This window comes from Balaenoptera acutorostrata, chromosome 1 (assembly GCF_949987535.1).
Source record: "Balaenoptera acutorostrata chromosome 1, mBalAcu1.1, whole genome shotgun sequence".
Lineage (NCBI taxonomy): Eukaryota > Metazoa > Chordata > Mammalia > Artiodactyla > Balaenopteridae > Balaenoptera > Balaenoptera acutorostrata.
Window position 1 is genome coordinate 6,408,542 of NC_080064.1, and position 16,407 is coordinate 6,424,948.

General features: G+C 61.3%; 1 protein-coding gene across 7 annotated transcripts in view; it reads right to left on the minus strand.

Moving 5' to 3' along the window:
- Positions 1-7,403: 7,403 nt before the first annotated feature.
- RERE (arginine-glutamic acid dipeptide repeats) overlaps positions 7,404-16,407 on the minus strand; it is a 419,003-nt gene continuing 409,999 nt past the window's right edge. For 6 of the 7 annotated variants that reach the window (XM_057531191.1, XM_057531176.1, XM_057531179.1 and 3 more), the window contains 9 exons: positions 16,143-16,342; positions 15,182-15,343; positions 14,677-14,790; positions 13,103-14,409; positions 12,785-13,007; positions 11,784-12,507; positions 11,044-11,190; positions 10,366-10,546; positions 7,404-10,056 (listed from right to left, as the gene is read on the minus strand). In XM_057531191.1, coding sequence (XP_057387174.1) covers positions 10,023-10,056; positions 10,366-10,546; positions 11,044-11,190; positions 11,784-12,507; positions 12,785-13,007; positions 13,103-14,409; positions 14,677-14,790; positions 15,182-15,343; positions 16,143-16,342 — 3,092 coding nt within the window. In that variant the 3' untranslated portion in view covers positions 7,404-10,022. The remainder of the gene's footprint in view (positions 10,057-10,365; positions 10,547-11,043; positions 11,191-11,783; positions 12,508-12,784; positions 13,008-13,102; positions 14,410-14,676; positions 14,791-15,181; positions 15,344-16,142; positions 16,343-16,407) is intronic. The other variant, XM_057531184.1, reaches the window with a different exon arrangement.

The window sequence follows — 16,407 nt, forward strand, 5'->3', positions numbered from 1 at the left end:
CACTCATTTATTCATTCATTCATTCTCCCGTCCATCCATTCATTCATCCACACATCTATCCATCCATCCATCCATCCATCCACCCATCCATCCATCTATCCATCCACCCATCCATCCACCCATCCATCCACACATTCATCCATCCATCCATCCATCCACCCTATAGATACTCATCAAGTGCCCTGGGAGTGGCAGGCCGTGGTAGGTGCTGGGGACCCAACTGTGAGCAACAAGGCTCTGCCCTCATGGAGCTGATGTGACAGGAGGAGAGACAGACAATACACTGATTTCTAGGCCTGAGAATGATGCCAAGTGCTGGGAAGAACACGAGCAGGGTAGGAGGATGGGTGATGGGGTCGGGAGAGAGCTATTCTAGGGAGAATGGGGTTGGTGTGTTCAAGGGACCAAAAGCTCAGATTGTGAAATGCCCCGTAAGGTGGGAACTGCAGAAGGTGGAGCCGATGGCCCTGGTGAACGCCCATCCTGCCCTTGGACTTTACTCGCCCACCCGTGCCCACCATCTTCCAGTGCTCGTTTATGGACCTGGATGAGCCTCCGACTTCCTGAGGGGGTCGAGATCCTTCACCACAGGGCTTCTCGCCATCTTCCATCAGTGGACACCGCGAGCTGGCTGGGCCCCTTCCTGGTGCACCCTGGCGGGTCCTTTCCCCGTACTGTGCACGCCGAGCAGGGAGGGGTGTGCCCACTCACTGTCGTATCCCCTGCACTGGGCCCTGGTCACTCATACCCTCACTGCACGGTCCCGATGTTTGGGGGACACACAGGACACACTGACCACAAGACCCAAACAAGCAACAGGGGTCCTGGCCCCTTGCCAGCCCCTGAGGAGAGTCTGGTTTATAGGCAGCTAACGTGTCCCACCATCTTGTCCTGAACAGTTAGGGAGAGTTGGGTGCAAAAACCACAACCCTCTGCAGGGGACTTTGGCCACCTCCCCACATGGGCCACAGCTTTCTCACCTCGTCCACCCTTCCCCCAGACCCGCCTCAGCCACTGTCTGCTGCCCTCCTGGAGCTGAGGGGGCTCCTGTGGGGTCGCTGGGATCCAGGCCCTTCCTCCCTGCCCCCTCCTTGGTCCACGAGCTCGTGTCCGTCTTCCACCCTGTGCTGGGGGAGCTGTAAACAGGTCTGAGCCCCTCTCCTCCCTCTTAACACCTTCCGTAGCTCCCCAGAGCCTAAGAAACCAGGTCTAAGCTACTCACGCCCAACCTGGGCCCCGCCCATCTCCCTGAGGCCACCAACCTCTGTGCAACTGCGGCCACCCAGCCCTCTTCAACCATAGACAGACTCTCCGCGGGTGAAATCCTTCTACCTCTTTCCTGCCCATCGATTTCCGACTCATCAACTAAGATCCGTCTAAAACTCCACCTCCTCTGAGCAGCCCGCCCTGCTTGAGATCAGTGAGGCCTTTCCCCATGGACTCACTGGGTAAATATCATGTCATTTTACCCTTCGTGGTCACGAGGTAAGTGAGGCAGGTCTCATCATCCCCTCTCTATGTGTAGGTGAAGCACAGAGAGGTTCGGTGACTTTTTAAAGTCACACAGCCCCTTTGGGCCTCCTTAAGTCCCATGCTTTCTCTGGGACCCCAGACTCATCCTCCCCACATTTATATTGCTTTAGAAGGCCTTTGGATTTTCTAGAAAACGTGGTGTTCAATGGCTGTCCTTGGCCTGGGCTGTTTTTGCCTAGAATCGTCAAATCTGCAAGAAAGATGAGCAATGGGGGGCCCCTTCTCACTCTTGGCCTGCTGAACCCTGGGCGCTCTTCCTAGAACTTTCTAAGTAAACGAAGAACCCTTTCTCACGAGGGAAGAGTTGTCGTCAGCCTCTTTTTCCTAAGAATCCACTCTGAGTCAGGCGCTGTTCGGGACCAGTGGGCTGAGCAGAGCATCGGGCCGGCTCCAAACAGCTGCCCTGACCTTCCGGTCTGTCCGCAGCAGGTGGCCGTGGACACAACCCCAGGATCCAAATCAGGAGGCCCGGGACTTACCAAGAGCACAGCCGTTTGACTTCCACATCTCCGAGAACCACTCTCTTGACTTAAAACTCGAGCCGTGGGCTTCCCTGGTGGCGCAGTGGTTGAGAGTCTGCCTGCCGGTGCAGGGGACGTGGGTTCGAGCCCTGGTCTGGGAGGATCCCACATGCCGCGGAGCAGCTGGGTCCGTGAGCCACAACTACTGAGCCTGCGCGTCTGGAGCCTGTGCTCCGCAGCAGGAGAGGCCGCGATAGTGAGAGGCCCGCGCACCGCGATGAAGAGTGGCCCCCGCTTGCCGCGGCTGGAGAGAGCCCTTGCGCAGAAACGAAGACCCAACACAGCCAAAAATAAATAAATAAATAAATAAATAAATAAAAATTAAAAAAAAAATCATTAAAAAAAAAGAACTCGAGCCGTGATGACGGTAATGAGAGGGACGGCTGCTCGCCCGCGGGGTGGGGGGGCTAAGTACATCTCCTCCCTCTCCTGGGAAGGAGGACCTGGGCCCTGAGATGAGCACTAAGTGCTGGCCCAGCTCCCACAGGGTCATGCGCCCGCCCCGCAAGCCTGACCCCTGGCCTGCCTCTGAGCCCCCCGGGCCCTTCCCGTGGCCTTGGCTGCCCACCCTCCTGCCTGGCCGTGGCCTCCTGGGTCTTGCTCCCTGGAAGTCCGCCTCGAGGCAGCACGGGGTTCCATCCGTGGACAGAGGACAGGGAGGGAGACCTTTGCTCTGTGGTCCTGGGATGAGACTAAAACAAAGACCACTGAAAACAAGACAAGGACCATGCCACGCATCTTGAATCCACACCTGACCTTCCCTTCCGTGAACTTGAAGGTCAACCCTGTTCCTTGAGGCTCCTCGGGAGGGAGCACGCTGGCCCCTGAGCCACGCCATCCATGGCACTGAGAACCCAGGGTGAAACCACAGCCATCATCGGGTTGATTTCTGGATTCCGAGGCTGTGGACGAGCCCCGGGCCATGGGCTGGGATACGGGGCCTGGGTGACGGGGTGTCCCCACACCCATCACACCACAGGTTTCTAGGGAACGGAGCTGGCTTCCCTGGGATCTGCCAGAACAGACAGAAGCGCCCTGGCTTCTTCCTGCTCTCAGGTGTGTTTGTGTGCTGTGCCCTCCTCCTGGCTGTGAGGTCGAGGGCACTGAGAAGCCTCCAGCTGGAAGACGTGGAGGAGAGGAGCAGGCGTCCTGTGCTGGGGGCACACTCGGGGCACCCAGGGCAGCAGTAGCTCAGGGGGACTTTTCAGGGCTGGGGGATCCTGGGGCCACGATGCTTGGAAATCATCCGGGCTGAGGGTGCATCGTGGGCCCATCGAAGATTTACCGAGGGCCTGCTGTGTACTAGCTAGCACGGGGGCGAGAGCGTCTGTCCCTCGCTGTAACATCCACGCCTGGGCAGTGCCCACCCCACCCCACCTGCAGCCCCCAGGCCCCTTCTCGGCCATCGCTCGCCCCTGCTCCAGCCGTGACCTGTTCCAGTTGCCCTTTGCCCAGAACACCCCGCCCCATCATCTCCAACCCCCCACCCCCACCCCGCCTCCAGGAAACGTCAGTTCTTTTGCAAAATACTCGTGGTACCCACACGCCTCTCCCCTGATCATCTCAGCCGTGGGGTGGGGTCAGGGGCTGGGGGAACCCTGACTGTTCTCTGCAGCCTAAGCTGCAGATGTCGCGGGGTTGGGGGGGGGGGTGGGCTGGTGGACACAGAGGGATGGCGCCTGGGCTTTGGAGACACTGCCACCTGGTGGCCAGGACTGGGTATGTCAGTGAGGACCGAGTTTCACATCTGCTCTGGGGCAGGACCTGCAGCAGAGCCCATGCAACGAATAAGGGGAGTGGAGGGGACCCGGGAGTGACAAGCAGTGGTCAGGTACACAGAAGAAACTGGCCCTAAGACAGTCTGCCGTCCTCAGGGATCCTCCCTGGGCCAAAAGGGGCTGCTAAGAAGTGCCTTTATTAAAGTGATTTTTTTTTTTTTCTTGGCTGCGGTGGGTCTTCGTTGCTGCGCGCGGGCTTTTCTCTAGTTGCGTCGAGCAGGGGCTACTTTTCGTTGCGGAGCACGGGCTCTAGGCGCGCGGGCTCCAGTAGTTGCAGCACGCGGGCTCAGTAGTTGTGGTGCGCGGGCTTAGATGCTCCGCGGCGTGTGTCCCCTGCATTGGCGGGCGGGTTCTTAACCACTGCACCACCAGGGACGTGCCCTAAAGCGCTATTTTTAATCTCATTCGCGGCACTGGCGGTCCACACCTGAGGGGTTCACCGGAGGTCACTGTCGTAAAGCGGCTGTCCCCTCCTCACCCAAAACTCTTTGCCCAGGACTGGAGCCAGAGGGTCTGTGAGATCCTGGAGCGGGCATAGCTGGGGGGTGGGGGGTGGGGGGCGGGACTAAGAAAATTGACGGGGAGGGAGGGGGCCACAGCAGAGGGGCCAGATCCCGGCTGGGGCTAAAGGCACTTCTAGCCGCTCGCCCGCGCCTGCAACTCAGCAGCACACTTGGACAGTGCACCAAGGCCACTTCCTCTGCGGGGCCTGTTCATTCATCCAGCAAACATGAAAGGAGCACGCGCCTCCCCCCCACGCTGGAACGTGGTCCAGGAACGACGTGCCCGGGTAGGGGGGCAGCGGGGTGCCCGTGGAAGCACAGAGCTGGGTCGGGGCGATGCAGGGGCAGCTTCTTCAGCCTGGGGGCCCCGAGAGACCAAGAAGAAACAATTACACACGGTGGGGAATCTCGCTGAAGCAGCTGAGAGCCCTGCGAGGACCCGGGGAAAGGACCCCTCGGATACTGAGCCCCCCGAGGGCCCACAGTGCGGGACAGAGAACCCAGTGAGGGCGGCGAGTCCCAGGGGAAAGGCCGGGCTGCTCCGTCCACAACGGTAACTGCGGCCCGGCCAGGCCCAACCCCGAGCGCCAGGACTCCAGTGACGGCCCACTCGAGCCTGTAGCCGCAACGAGCCCAGCTGGACGGCCACGTGCAGCGGCTGCCTACCCCGCAGGCTCATCTGGCTGACCCTCCCTGGGAGGAGGCAGGGAGGCCGAGGGCCCCCATCGCCCAGTGCCCCCACAGGCCCCTGGGAAGGACCTGCTCAGGGCTCCAGTGCAGGACAGACCCACGCACTGGTCTTGGGGCCCCTTCGCTTGACCCCCGTGTCTGGGTAACCGGTCCTGTTTTGGTTCCATAGCTCTGAGTTCACGAATGCGCCTGCACCGACAGGGTTATCCACGAGAGGCTGAGGGTGGTATCGGGGGTCTGTGTTGGTGCCCTCCCACCGCCCTGGGTCTCGCCGTGTGGGCAGAGCAGGGATCGTAAGGCCTGAGGTTGGCAAAGGGCTTGCGGCTCGGATGCAGGGTCCCCGAGTGTGTCCAGGCAGAAGCACGCGGCCCTGGCCCTCCCTCAGCAGCTGTTTCGTGTCCACGATTGCAGAGCTGTGCACGCAGCCCTGGAATTTGATGTCTTCTCGGAAGGTCATTGCTGATCTCTCTGCTGTGTACCCTCGCCCTGCAGGTAACCGGCCTTGACTTACCCAGGTGGTGCCTAAACGATGTGTCCCGTTCTCCTGAACTCACCACGGACAAGGACCCATGTGGCAGCCGTGCACCCAGCCCTGCCAAGTGCCACCCTGAGTCCACGCTGCAGGGAACCAGAGGGGCTGAGCCACCGTGCCCAGGCCGAGGGTCCGTCCACCCACAGGGCCAAGGGGCAGGAGGGGCAGGAGGGGCCAGCTTGTCTGGGAAGCAACAGAGCCGAGACCCTGGCTGGGGGCACAGCTGTGAGACATCAGACCCTTCCTCTCGGGCTCATGAATCCGTTGCAGCGGGCCCTCTGCCTCAGAATGGGTGCACGGCAAGGTGGGGACAATGGCCACAGGTGTCCACACCTGACAAACTACTACAACCTGTGCAGCTCTGATGAGGGTCTTTTCTGAGGCATAGATCTACGTCTCCATTTACAGACACTGATGCCTCATCATTCAACCTTATTTAAATTTCTACTTTGTAAATCTATACCTACTGAAAACTTCAGCTTCATAAAGAGCACGGTCTACATAAGAGACAGCCCTATACGCGACTGATACCATGTATAACATAGATAACTAATAAGGACCTACTGTACAGCTCAGGGAACTCGGGAAGGAAATCCAAATAAGAGGGGAGATATGTATATGCACAGCAGATTCACTTTGCTGTACGGCAGAAACTAACACAACATCGTGAAGCAACTATATTCCAATAAAAATTAAAAAAAAGAAAAAAAGAGACCAGCAGAGGTGGCACCTGGATTCCACCCACTCACCCCGCTGCCCCATCCCACTTTCTCATCCGTGACCCATGACAACAGTCACGTGCCTCCCATGACGCCTGCAGGGCCCTCACTTTGTTCCCCCAACTACCCAAACTGCCCAGCAGGGCTCCTGCTGTTGGAGGGCACGGAAGTGTCTCTAGGGCCATTGATGGGTATGCCACCTGGGCCCTTCCGGTTGGCAAAGCTTTTTCATGCCCTAAATTAGGTGGTGCCCGACACGTGCCGTTCCCCAGGCCTTCACCACAGGCGGACGGACCCTGCCTGGTTTGAGGATCGTTTACTAACAATAAGCACTCGGGGTTGCTCATGCTCCATCATCATGGCCAGATCCCAGATGAAAAGGCGGGCATATAAATTTCCAACGACAGTCTTGAAGCTTCAGGAAATGCCCCGAACCCAACCTGGTGACTGCTGCCCCCTCGTGGCCACACGCACACCCTGCAGGTCACCCGGTGCGCTGTCAGTGGGCAAGATTCCCCCGTGGGGCTTGGGGGCATCCTCAACCTGGAGGGCGCCTCCAGCTGCTGAAGGCGGGCTGGGGGTACCGGCAGGCCTCGGCGAGAGGCGGAGAGGGGACAGGCAGGAGGAGCGGCCAGGAGCAGGAGGCCACTGTCCTGGCTGGCGGCTCAGACCTCTCCTCAGCAGAGGAGTCACGGGCCCACGCGCCTCGGAGGGTGCCCACAAATTAGAGGTGCAGGACGAACGGCAGGGGGAGCAGTGAGGAGGGGGTGTTCGGGTCCCAACGCCATCACCCCTGTCGATGAACGCCCATTCATCAATGCCCACGGATGGGCACTGAATGCCCACTGCCTGGGGAGCCACTGCACGTCCTGACTGTCCCGAGTCAGCAGGTTGAAGCCTTCCCCCGAGGGTGGTGTACCCGCCAGAGAGCCCCTTCCCCCCAGACGGTGCAGACGGGGCTCTCTGGAAGCTGTTTCGGAGGGTAAGCAGTGTGCTGGCAACGCGGAGAACCAAACCATCCCCCTGCCCCTCCGCACCCGGGGGGACCCAGGTCGGGACAACGGCCAATACGCCTCCCCCGCCCACCCCAGGGATGAGACGCAGTCCACCGGAGAACACGCAGCTGCTGTAGTGTAGCTTGTTTTTATTTATGTCCACAAATATTTCAAAAAAATTACAAAATACTCAAATGGAGAGAACACAGAAGTCACAATTTCTGGGTGTCTACTCTGTTTACACTGTGTTATCTCATGGCAAACTACTCATATATACATTTAGCTTCAAGATATATATAAACGTAGCAAATCAGAATGTACACTCCGCTCTGCTGCTGCTGCAGCGAAGTGAAGCTCAACCCGACGACAGTGAACAAGATACACATAAAACACGGAAAAGCAAAACAACTCCAAACGAAGGGAGGAAACCCAAAAGGAGACCAAGGGGTCGGGCTTCAAAGACACCGTGAAGGTCTGGGGCCTCTGGGGCCTCCGACACACGCTGCAGTTGACCAGGTGAGGGTTTCGGGTTGTGGGTTTTTAAATGGAAGAATCTCAGTGCTTCACCTGGGGACGTGGGGAGAAAACCAAAACCTAAGGAGAAAACGCCTTCAGACAGTTTTCAAGTACAGACTTCCAAGTACTTCAGCTCTCTCTCTTCTTTGGAAATGGACGACGGAGAGAGGAGAGAAAGGAGGGTAACTGAGCGGGAGGCGTCACGTTCCACCGAAAGGGAGAAAAGCAGGCGGGGGCTTCCGTGCAGGAGCCGGAAGGAAGGGGCCCAGCGCGGAGGCCGCAGAGCGCGAGCCCGCCCTGATGGCACGTCACCAGCCCCGGGGACACAAACGCCCCTGGCCAACGTGGCCACCCAGGCGATGACAAAGTGTTCATCTGAGCTTGCCTCCCCCCCAAGGAGCTAAAGTTAAGGCAGAAATGGAATGAGAGAAAACGAAAGAAAAAACCTACAAACAGTTTCAACAGACAAAACCATCCTCTATCTGTCCCAACGGAAACCGAACGTGGTTTTAGAGGACACTGGAAATGCCCTTGAGGCAAGTGTGAATCCGGAACCTGAATCTGAGCTATCGCCTGCTGGTTTCTGGGTCAAAGCGCCAGCCTCTCGTCCCGCCCCCTCTGTGGCTCCGGTCCTGGACGCGCTCCACGTCCACTGACCCCCAGGCGGGAACTCCGCGCACCACGGCAGAGAGAGCCCCCGAGAGGCTGAGAGAAGAGGAACAGAAAAGGTCACGTCCTGGCAGAAAGCGTGATCAACAGATGCAGAATGTCCTCCCAACTTCCCCACCCTCTGCTCTGGAGAAAGTGCAGCACGCCGGCAACTCAGAAAGCCGAGGCGGGCTCTCTGGGCCACCTGCTCCCAGGTGGAGCTGCCTCTCACTCCACGTCCACAGCTGTGACCCCCGTCCTGCTTCCGGGAGGAAGAGCGGGACGCCAAGTGTCTTCCTGTCCGACGTGGGTCCCTGTTCCTGGGGTAACACAGAGGCCGCCACCCGCAGCCGAACCAACTCCGGGATCTCCCTCACTCCAAAGCAGCCTCGGGCCGTGGCAAGGAAGGCCTGGCCTCACCACAAGAAGATCCAAACGACGACACGCACGAAAAAGCAGATTTCTAACAGATCCCTTTGGCAAGCATATGTGCTGAGTAACTTGCAGGGAATCGTTTTCTTGGATTTTCTAGAATGTTTATGAAATTGTCCAAGTATTAAAAAAGGCAGTTCATTCAGAACAATCAAATGCGTGTGCAGAGAAATCTATAAGGAAATCTACAATCTGACACACAGACACATGTGCTTTCGATCCCTCAGAGACAGAATGGGGGACATTTAACTCCTGCGCTCCTGGTGCAAGATGAGAGGTTCAAGCTAACAGATGTCTGCACCGCTGGCAAAGCACAAGCTGGGAACAGACAGAAGTGAAAACCAAAGCAGCACAACAAAGAAACGGTTTGTAACACTGTCCCTGCAAACCCCTGGCTGCTCCCTGCTGCGCCCAAACCTAGTCCCAAGCTTTTGCCTGTTTGTAACTAGTAACGCCCATCTGTTCCCTTTAATTAAAGGGATAATTATATATAACTTTTTATTAAAAAATCAACTCTGTATTCTGTCAACAGCTGGTAGGAATTCACAATTAGTGACATGGCTGGAAAAAATAGATCAGAATAGTAGTTTGTGGAAGAAAAAAAAGGCTGTTCTAAAATTATTTATTTACAGACGTAAAAAGCCATGCGCAGAACTTCCTCAAATTATGAAGATTTCCTACAATGTATTAAAATAAAAGATTTTTTAAAAATTACAGCTCTTGGATTCCAAACTCATACTCTGCCTATCTGCAAACCTTGTGGGTTTTGGAACACACGCGACTGAGTGTGTCTGCACGCACAGTGAAGGGTGTGAACTGGATTCTAGCACCTACTGAAGAAATCAAGGAAAGAAAAGAAAACTAAAGCCAAACCCCAAGATTGCAGGGGAGTTTTCTGAATGTTCAGTCCAGTCCAGGCCTCACTAAGTTTCTGGGGGACTGTCATGCAGGGAGACCCAAACCAGTCTCAAGGAATCCTCTCTACAAACGAACACTAGTATGCTGATACGTTTTTTTAGTTGTGGGGTTTTTAAATATATAAAGAAATCTTTAGAAGATATTCTTTTTGCTTTTGCAGCTCCTATTGTATGTAAAAAGTCCTGCTTCTCCCCCAAGAATTGGGGTTTCCACAGACAGCATTAACAAATAAATAACTCATAACTGCTTGTCACCTTCCTTCTTCAGTCGACTGGAAAGAGGGGGGGAAAAAAAAACAAAACGGAAGAGGTAATCAGCGTCAGGCCTGGGTAGGCCTGCAGCTGGAGGGCCCGGATGCCCTGGGCGGCCTCCACACTGCTGACCCCCGCCCTGTCTCCCCTCCTCAAGACGGCTCCACAGGAGGCCCAAGAGGCCGAGGGGTGGGGGGGTGTGGAGCCGAGGGGGAGGAGTCCGGCGCTTGTCGACACGGGGCGGGGGCAGAGTGTGGGTGCAGCCGGGAGGGGCGGGAGGGGGTCGGGGGGTGGGAGCCTGGCCTCCCTCCCAGCCCCTCCCGCCTCACCTGTAGTAGTCTTCCTGACTTGGGAGGTGGCCACCATGCATGTGCGGGTGTCCGTGCAGCCACTGCTGCTCCATGGCCAGCCTCTGCAGCTCCGCCGACTGGGCGTGCATGGCCTGCAGCTGGTGGGCCGCCGACATGGGGGGTGGGATGGCCCCAGGCAGGTCTCGGGGGTAGGGGGTGCCTGCCAAACACAGAACAGCCTCTGAGACAGAAAAGCCAGGATGAGGCCGGAAGAGCTCGGGTCAGGAGGGAGCCTCCCAAAGGGACGGGCAAGAGGCCACCTCGCCGGCAGGGAGCACCGGAGCAGAACCCCTGCCCAGCCCCCGCCCAGCCCCGGCAAGAGAGAAGTGCGGCTCCCAGACCCCACCCCGGCCCTGGGTCCCATCCTCCTCAGCCTGCTGACTGGTCCTCACAGAGGCCTGCCCTCAGCCCTCCTTTGAATTCGGCACCTCTGCTATCTCTTCCCTGCCCACCATCGTCCAGGCTCCTGATACACGTTTACACCCCTGACCCCCAGCTCCCTGGGAACAGGGGTCTGCCTGCCTTGTTCCCAAGTAGCCTCCCAACACTCAGGAGGTATGTGCTGAATACATGAATACATGAATGAATGGGGACGTCACACAGACCACCACCCCAGCTCTGCCCTGGACCCCACCCCTTCCCCAGGCGCGCTCTCACCGAAAACTGGATGGCGAAGCATCTCGTGCTCATGTGGGGGCTGCCCAAGCAGAGGGCTGGGGAGGGTGCCAGGGGGATAGGGAAAGCGAGCCAGGTGCGGGCCAGCGGTCAGGGGGTCAACCAGCGGGTGAACTGGGCCTGCTGAACCTAGGAAAAGGGGCAGAAGTGCACATGCAGGCGGCGCAGGGCTCTGGGCGGTCTCTCACCGTTTGCCCTCTTGGCGGCAACTCCCAGGGACCTGCTCCTCTCCATGGCTGGCTTCTGGTCACCAGGGCCACCAGCAACCCCGACCCAAAGTAGCTGTCGCCCTCCGCGGCCTCCCCGCCCCTACAGCGGAGCTCTGGAGAGCCGCAAAGTGAAGAGCTGGCCACGGCTTTCCTCCTCCTCCTCCTCCTCCTCCTCCTCAGCGCGCCCACAGGCAGAGCCTCCCCAACCTTGTTTCGTCCAGCACCCTGGATCAGCAGAGCCCGCCTGGCCGACTGCCCCAGGCCCTCCCGTGCCTTCAGGTCCACAGGAACCCCAGGGCCGCTCCAGCCCTGCCCCAGCCAGCGTCCCTCCTCCCAGCTCGCTGGACTGGCACCCTCCCCAGGGCTGCCTCCCGGGCCCTTCACCCCCAGGACCCGAAGGCGGCCAGCAGAGCAGGCGCTGCCGGACGGGGGCTCGCTAAGCCCCGCTCTCCACAGACCTCTCGGCCGCGCCCCCCGGCCCGTCTTCTGCCCTTGGCTCCCTGGAGCCCCCACCTTGGTGGAGGGGGTCCTGCTGGTGGAGGTGGAGATGCGAGTGGATGTGCGAGTGCTGGTGGTGGTGCGGGGTCACGTTGAACATCTGCAGCCGCGCCAGGGGATCGCTGGTCAGCGAGGCCATGCGCTCGGCGTGGATGCGCTCGGCCGCCAGTCTGTCCGGGTAGCTCATTTCGGGCCGCAGCTGGGGGCCCGCCAGGGCCAGTCTCTCCCTCTCCAAGGGGTTCAGGCCAGGGTGGAAAGACGCGAAAGGGTGGGGGCCGGCGGCGGGGGGGATGGTGAGGGCGCCGTGCCGGGCGAAGTGCTCCATGGGGTTGGCGGCCGGGTGCAGGGGGTCGAGCTCCGGGGGCTTCACCTCGAAGCCCGGCTTCATCCGCTCCCGCAGCTCGCGTTCCCGGATCTCGCGCTCCCGGAGCTCCCGCTCGCGGAGCTCCCGCTCGCGGATGGTGGGGTCGACGTTGTAGAGGCCGGGCATGTGGTAGGCCAGCAGCGGGTCGGTGGGGTTGAGGGGCACGTAGAAGGGGTGGTTACGGTTGGTGGGCGACATGACGTGGGGCCGGGCGTACTCGCTCAGAGTCCGGAGGGCCGGCGTGTCGGGCCCGATGTACGGGGGCACGGCCGCGATGGTGGTGGGCGGGGGCTCAAAGGAGGGCCGCATGTGGCCGGGACCACCGAGCTGGGGGTCGCCGAGGCGGCCTTCGTGCGCCGAGCTGGAGGCCTTCTGCTAAAGGAAAAGAGGCTGTGAGGGCTGGGCGCGCCCAGCCGCCGGCCCAGCCAACTGGATCCCCCCGCGCCCCAGACCCAGACCCAGACCCGGCCCAGCCGAGGTCCGGGCCCTGCAGGGGCGGGGCACCCGGGGCCCGGATGGGTCCCCGTGTCTGGGACACAGAGATGAGGCGGGCGGCTGCTGCGAGGACGCCAGGGGGTGGCGGCCCACCCCCGAGGCGAGCGCGGGGACCAGCCCTCGGGAGCCCTCCACGCAAGCTGCCCGTCAGACTCACGGCCGCTCGCTCCGCCTCCCGCTCCCGCTCCCGCTCGCGCTCGCGCTCCTTCTCCTTCTCCTTCTCGCGCTCCCGCTCCTCGCGCACTTTCTGCTCGGCCTCCCGCTTGGCCTTCTCCACGGCCTCCTCCCTCTTCTTGGCCAGCTTGGATCCCGCCAGAGGCATGAAGTACAGGTCTGTCCGCGCACAGGAGTTGTAACCCCGGTCCAGGTGTTTGTAGAACCTGAAAAAGCCCCGTGTCTCGCTGGGGTCCCTGCCGAGGCCCCAGGTGCCCAGCTGTCCCTGCCCCGGACGTGCCCGGTTCCTGGGGACCCATACCTGGCCGACTGGCTGGCGTGGCTGGGGGTGTCCACCACGGTGGGCTCAGGGGACGGGCTGCGAGGCGGGGGAGGGGGGCTCTCGGGCTCCTCAGCTTCGTCCAGGGCCTCTTCCTTGACCTGGACGGTGGGGAGCGGGCAGGCTGCCCCCCCAGCTACGCTGCCTCCCGCAGCGACGGGGGCAGAGCAGGGTGGCTGGGCCGAGGGGCCAGGCCCTGCCGGGGGAGTGGAGGTGGAGGGGCAAGTCGGAGGGGTGATGGGAGGAGGGCCCGCAGGGGCAAAGGGGTGCTGGGCGAACGGGGGCTGGGAGGGCACCTGGTGGAGGCCCGCAGGGGGGTGGGAGGTAGGGGCCAGGCTCTGGCTCTGGGTCAGCACGGGGGGCTGGGCGGGGGAGGAGGGCAGAGGCTGGCTCTGGGGCATGAGCTGCAGGGGAGGGGGGTGGGCCGAGGGCGGGTGGTGCGTGGACAGGGAGCTCAGGGGCTTCAGGGCCGGAGGAGGCGGGAGGTTGGCGTTCATGGAGAAGGGCGAGGGCCCCGAGAGGTGAGGCGGGTGCTTGTGGGCCTGGGGCGCCGGCAGCTGGGGGATGGGTGTGGTGGGCGGGGGCTTGATGTGGGGCATGGCCAAGGGCGCGGGTGGCAGGGGCTGCTCCCGAGGGGGCTGCGGGGGCTGCAACGCCGACTGAGAGGCAGGCGGCTGCAGGGAGGCGTGAGGGTGGGCCGCCGCCTGGGAGGCCTGCGGAGGGAGGCCAAAGGGCTGCGGGGGGCCTGGGTGCTGCAGCAGCGGCCCGGCCTGGAGGCCGTGAGGGCCGGGTGGGCCCTGACCGTGCAGGGGGGGCTGGGGGTGGGGCGGGCCTGGGGTGGCGCCGGCCGGCCCGGTCAGCGGCTGCAGCGGGGGGTGCGGTGAGGGCAGCCGCTGTGGGTGCAGGGCGGGCGCCTGCTGGACGTGGGCGTGGGGAGCAGGAGCCGAGGGGGCCTGCGGCTGGCTGGGGGGCTGGGAGGTCGACGGGGAGCCCTGCGACGGGGCGGTGGTGGCGGGCGTGGGCGGCTGGGCGGTCCCCGGCGCGGCCGAGGAGGGAGCTGGAGCGGCCCCACCGGGAGCCTGCAAAGCCGGGGGCTGGGCCTGCAGCGTCTGCTGCTGGGCCGAGGAGTCGGAGTCGCTCTCGTTGTCCTGGGGGCTGGGGATGCTGGGGGACGTGCTACGATTGTCCTGGTCGATGTCTTTGGGGTCACTGCTGCCCTCATCGTTGACGCTGCGGCTGTCCGAGCTCTCTCCCTCGCCTTCGGACGGCGAGTTGGGCCGGCTGATCTCCTAGGGCCAGAGAGGGGAGGGCGGACGCTCTAGGGGGAGCTAGGGCGCCCTCTGCCCTGCCGCACAGTGAGGTTTGGCAGATGCGGCAGCACGCGTGGCTCCGGGGACCACGGGTCCTGCCCTGACCCGGCCAGTCTCGGGGGCCGCTCTCTAGGCCCCTCCCTGGGAGACGGGACACGACCTCCGCTCAGGGAGACTCTGGGCTGGGGCTTCTCGAGGGACATTAGCTTCCAGCTGTCGTCAGCGTGGCTCAGCCACAAACCTCACCTGGGTTTTTGTCTTCTTGGAGCTGGTCCTGTCGGCCTCCTCCGTATCAGAGGCCACCTTCTCCCGCTGGCGCTTGGTGCTCTTGAGAGGGGACGAGGCTTCCTCCTTCACCTTCTGAGGTGGGAAAGCCCACAAGGAGACTCAGGCTGAGGGAGGATGGGCCGGCAGCCTCGGGGGGGCGGGGTGACAACTGCTTGCTGACACCTGGCCCCCCGCATGCCACGCTCCATCCCCCAAAACAAGAAAGCTCTGGAAGGGGCCAGTGGACCCAGGAAGGAACAAGTATCTGGGGATAGGAAACTCAAGGCAGAGATGGCCCCCAAAGGTCCGTGCTGGGAACCACGTGGACCCCCATTCTCCAGGCCCCAGGCCAAGGCACTGCCGGTGCCCAGGAGGCTCCACGAATGACCGAGGGACACGGGGAAGCTGAGCACCGACTCCAGCAGCCGGGGTTTCAAGGGGAGGGTGGGGCCCAGCAGCTGCCACCACTGCCCCAGCACCTCACCTTGGCCGACTTCTTCACCGTCTCTGCTTTACTGTCGTTGCTGGAGGTGCTGGCAGCGCTGGGGGAGTTCCGGCCGCTGGAGCGGATGTCTTCATTGATGGGCGAGGTGCGACCATCAGGGCTGGCTGGCTGCTTCTTCCGACCACTGCGCAGTGTAGACATCTGCCCACCCCAACCGGAGGCTGGTGAGACTGGGCCCCAGTGCCCACACCGGCCACCTGAGCCCCGCTCCCAGGCAGGAGCCTCCAGAGCAGGTCCACCAACAGCCTCGCGTCAAATCCCAGCCCCTGGCCAACCACGGGGACCCCTGGCTGTCCCTGGTTGCACGGGGGTCACCATGGAGCAAAGGAAGGAGGGGTGAACGGGTGGGTTTACGTGGAAAAGAGAGCGATTCTCAGTTTGCACCCGAAGCGCTCGTCTCCAGGGACTGTCCTGAATGAGGCGAGCCTGGCTGAGGGCAGAAGTCACGAGGGCGGCCCTACTCTGCGCATGCCCCCGAGGGACAGTTACACCTAAAGTCAGTTTTAAGTCACCTCACCCTTTCTGTTCGCTCCATGTTAACTGCCCGCTCCTCCCACCAGATCCAAACACACACACTTGCTGATTTCACCTGACAGGACGGAAGAGACGAGCTGTCAGATAACGCAGCTCAGCCCCTAAAACCACCAGGCCGTCGGCATGCTTCTGCAGAGCCACGGGGGCTCGGGGGAGTCGGGGGTACAGCAATTCACACTGGTCTACCAGCTCCCCAGGGAAGAGGCAAGGCAGGGAGAGAGCAGAGCGCTCTTCCCAGCCCCACAGGCAAAGCTCATTAGTGCCTCGGGCAAATCATTTCACCTTCGGGGGTCTGTTTCTCTACCCAAAACGAAACACACCTCCCATCCTCCTCCTGATGGGCGCAAGCCCCCAGCCTGCTAGGAACCTGGAGAAGTGGTCTGGCTGCCGGGCCACGGGGACTCACCGAGCCACGACTCCGCCGTGTCCTCATGCTATGTTTCCCACTGGGCCCATCGTCTTCCTCTTTCACAGGTTTGAACATAAATGGTGGGGGGTCCACGGGCTTCTCGATGGGGGGAAGCTCCCCGTATTTCTTGAAGTGAATGCGGCAGTCTGTACAGAGCAGGATGTTCTCCCGGCCCCCGTGGTGCCAGTCTTTGGAGGCTGTGAGAGGGAAGAGGGGCGGGGGTGCCGACCTCAACAACCAGCGCCCCTGGGGACAGACATCG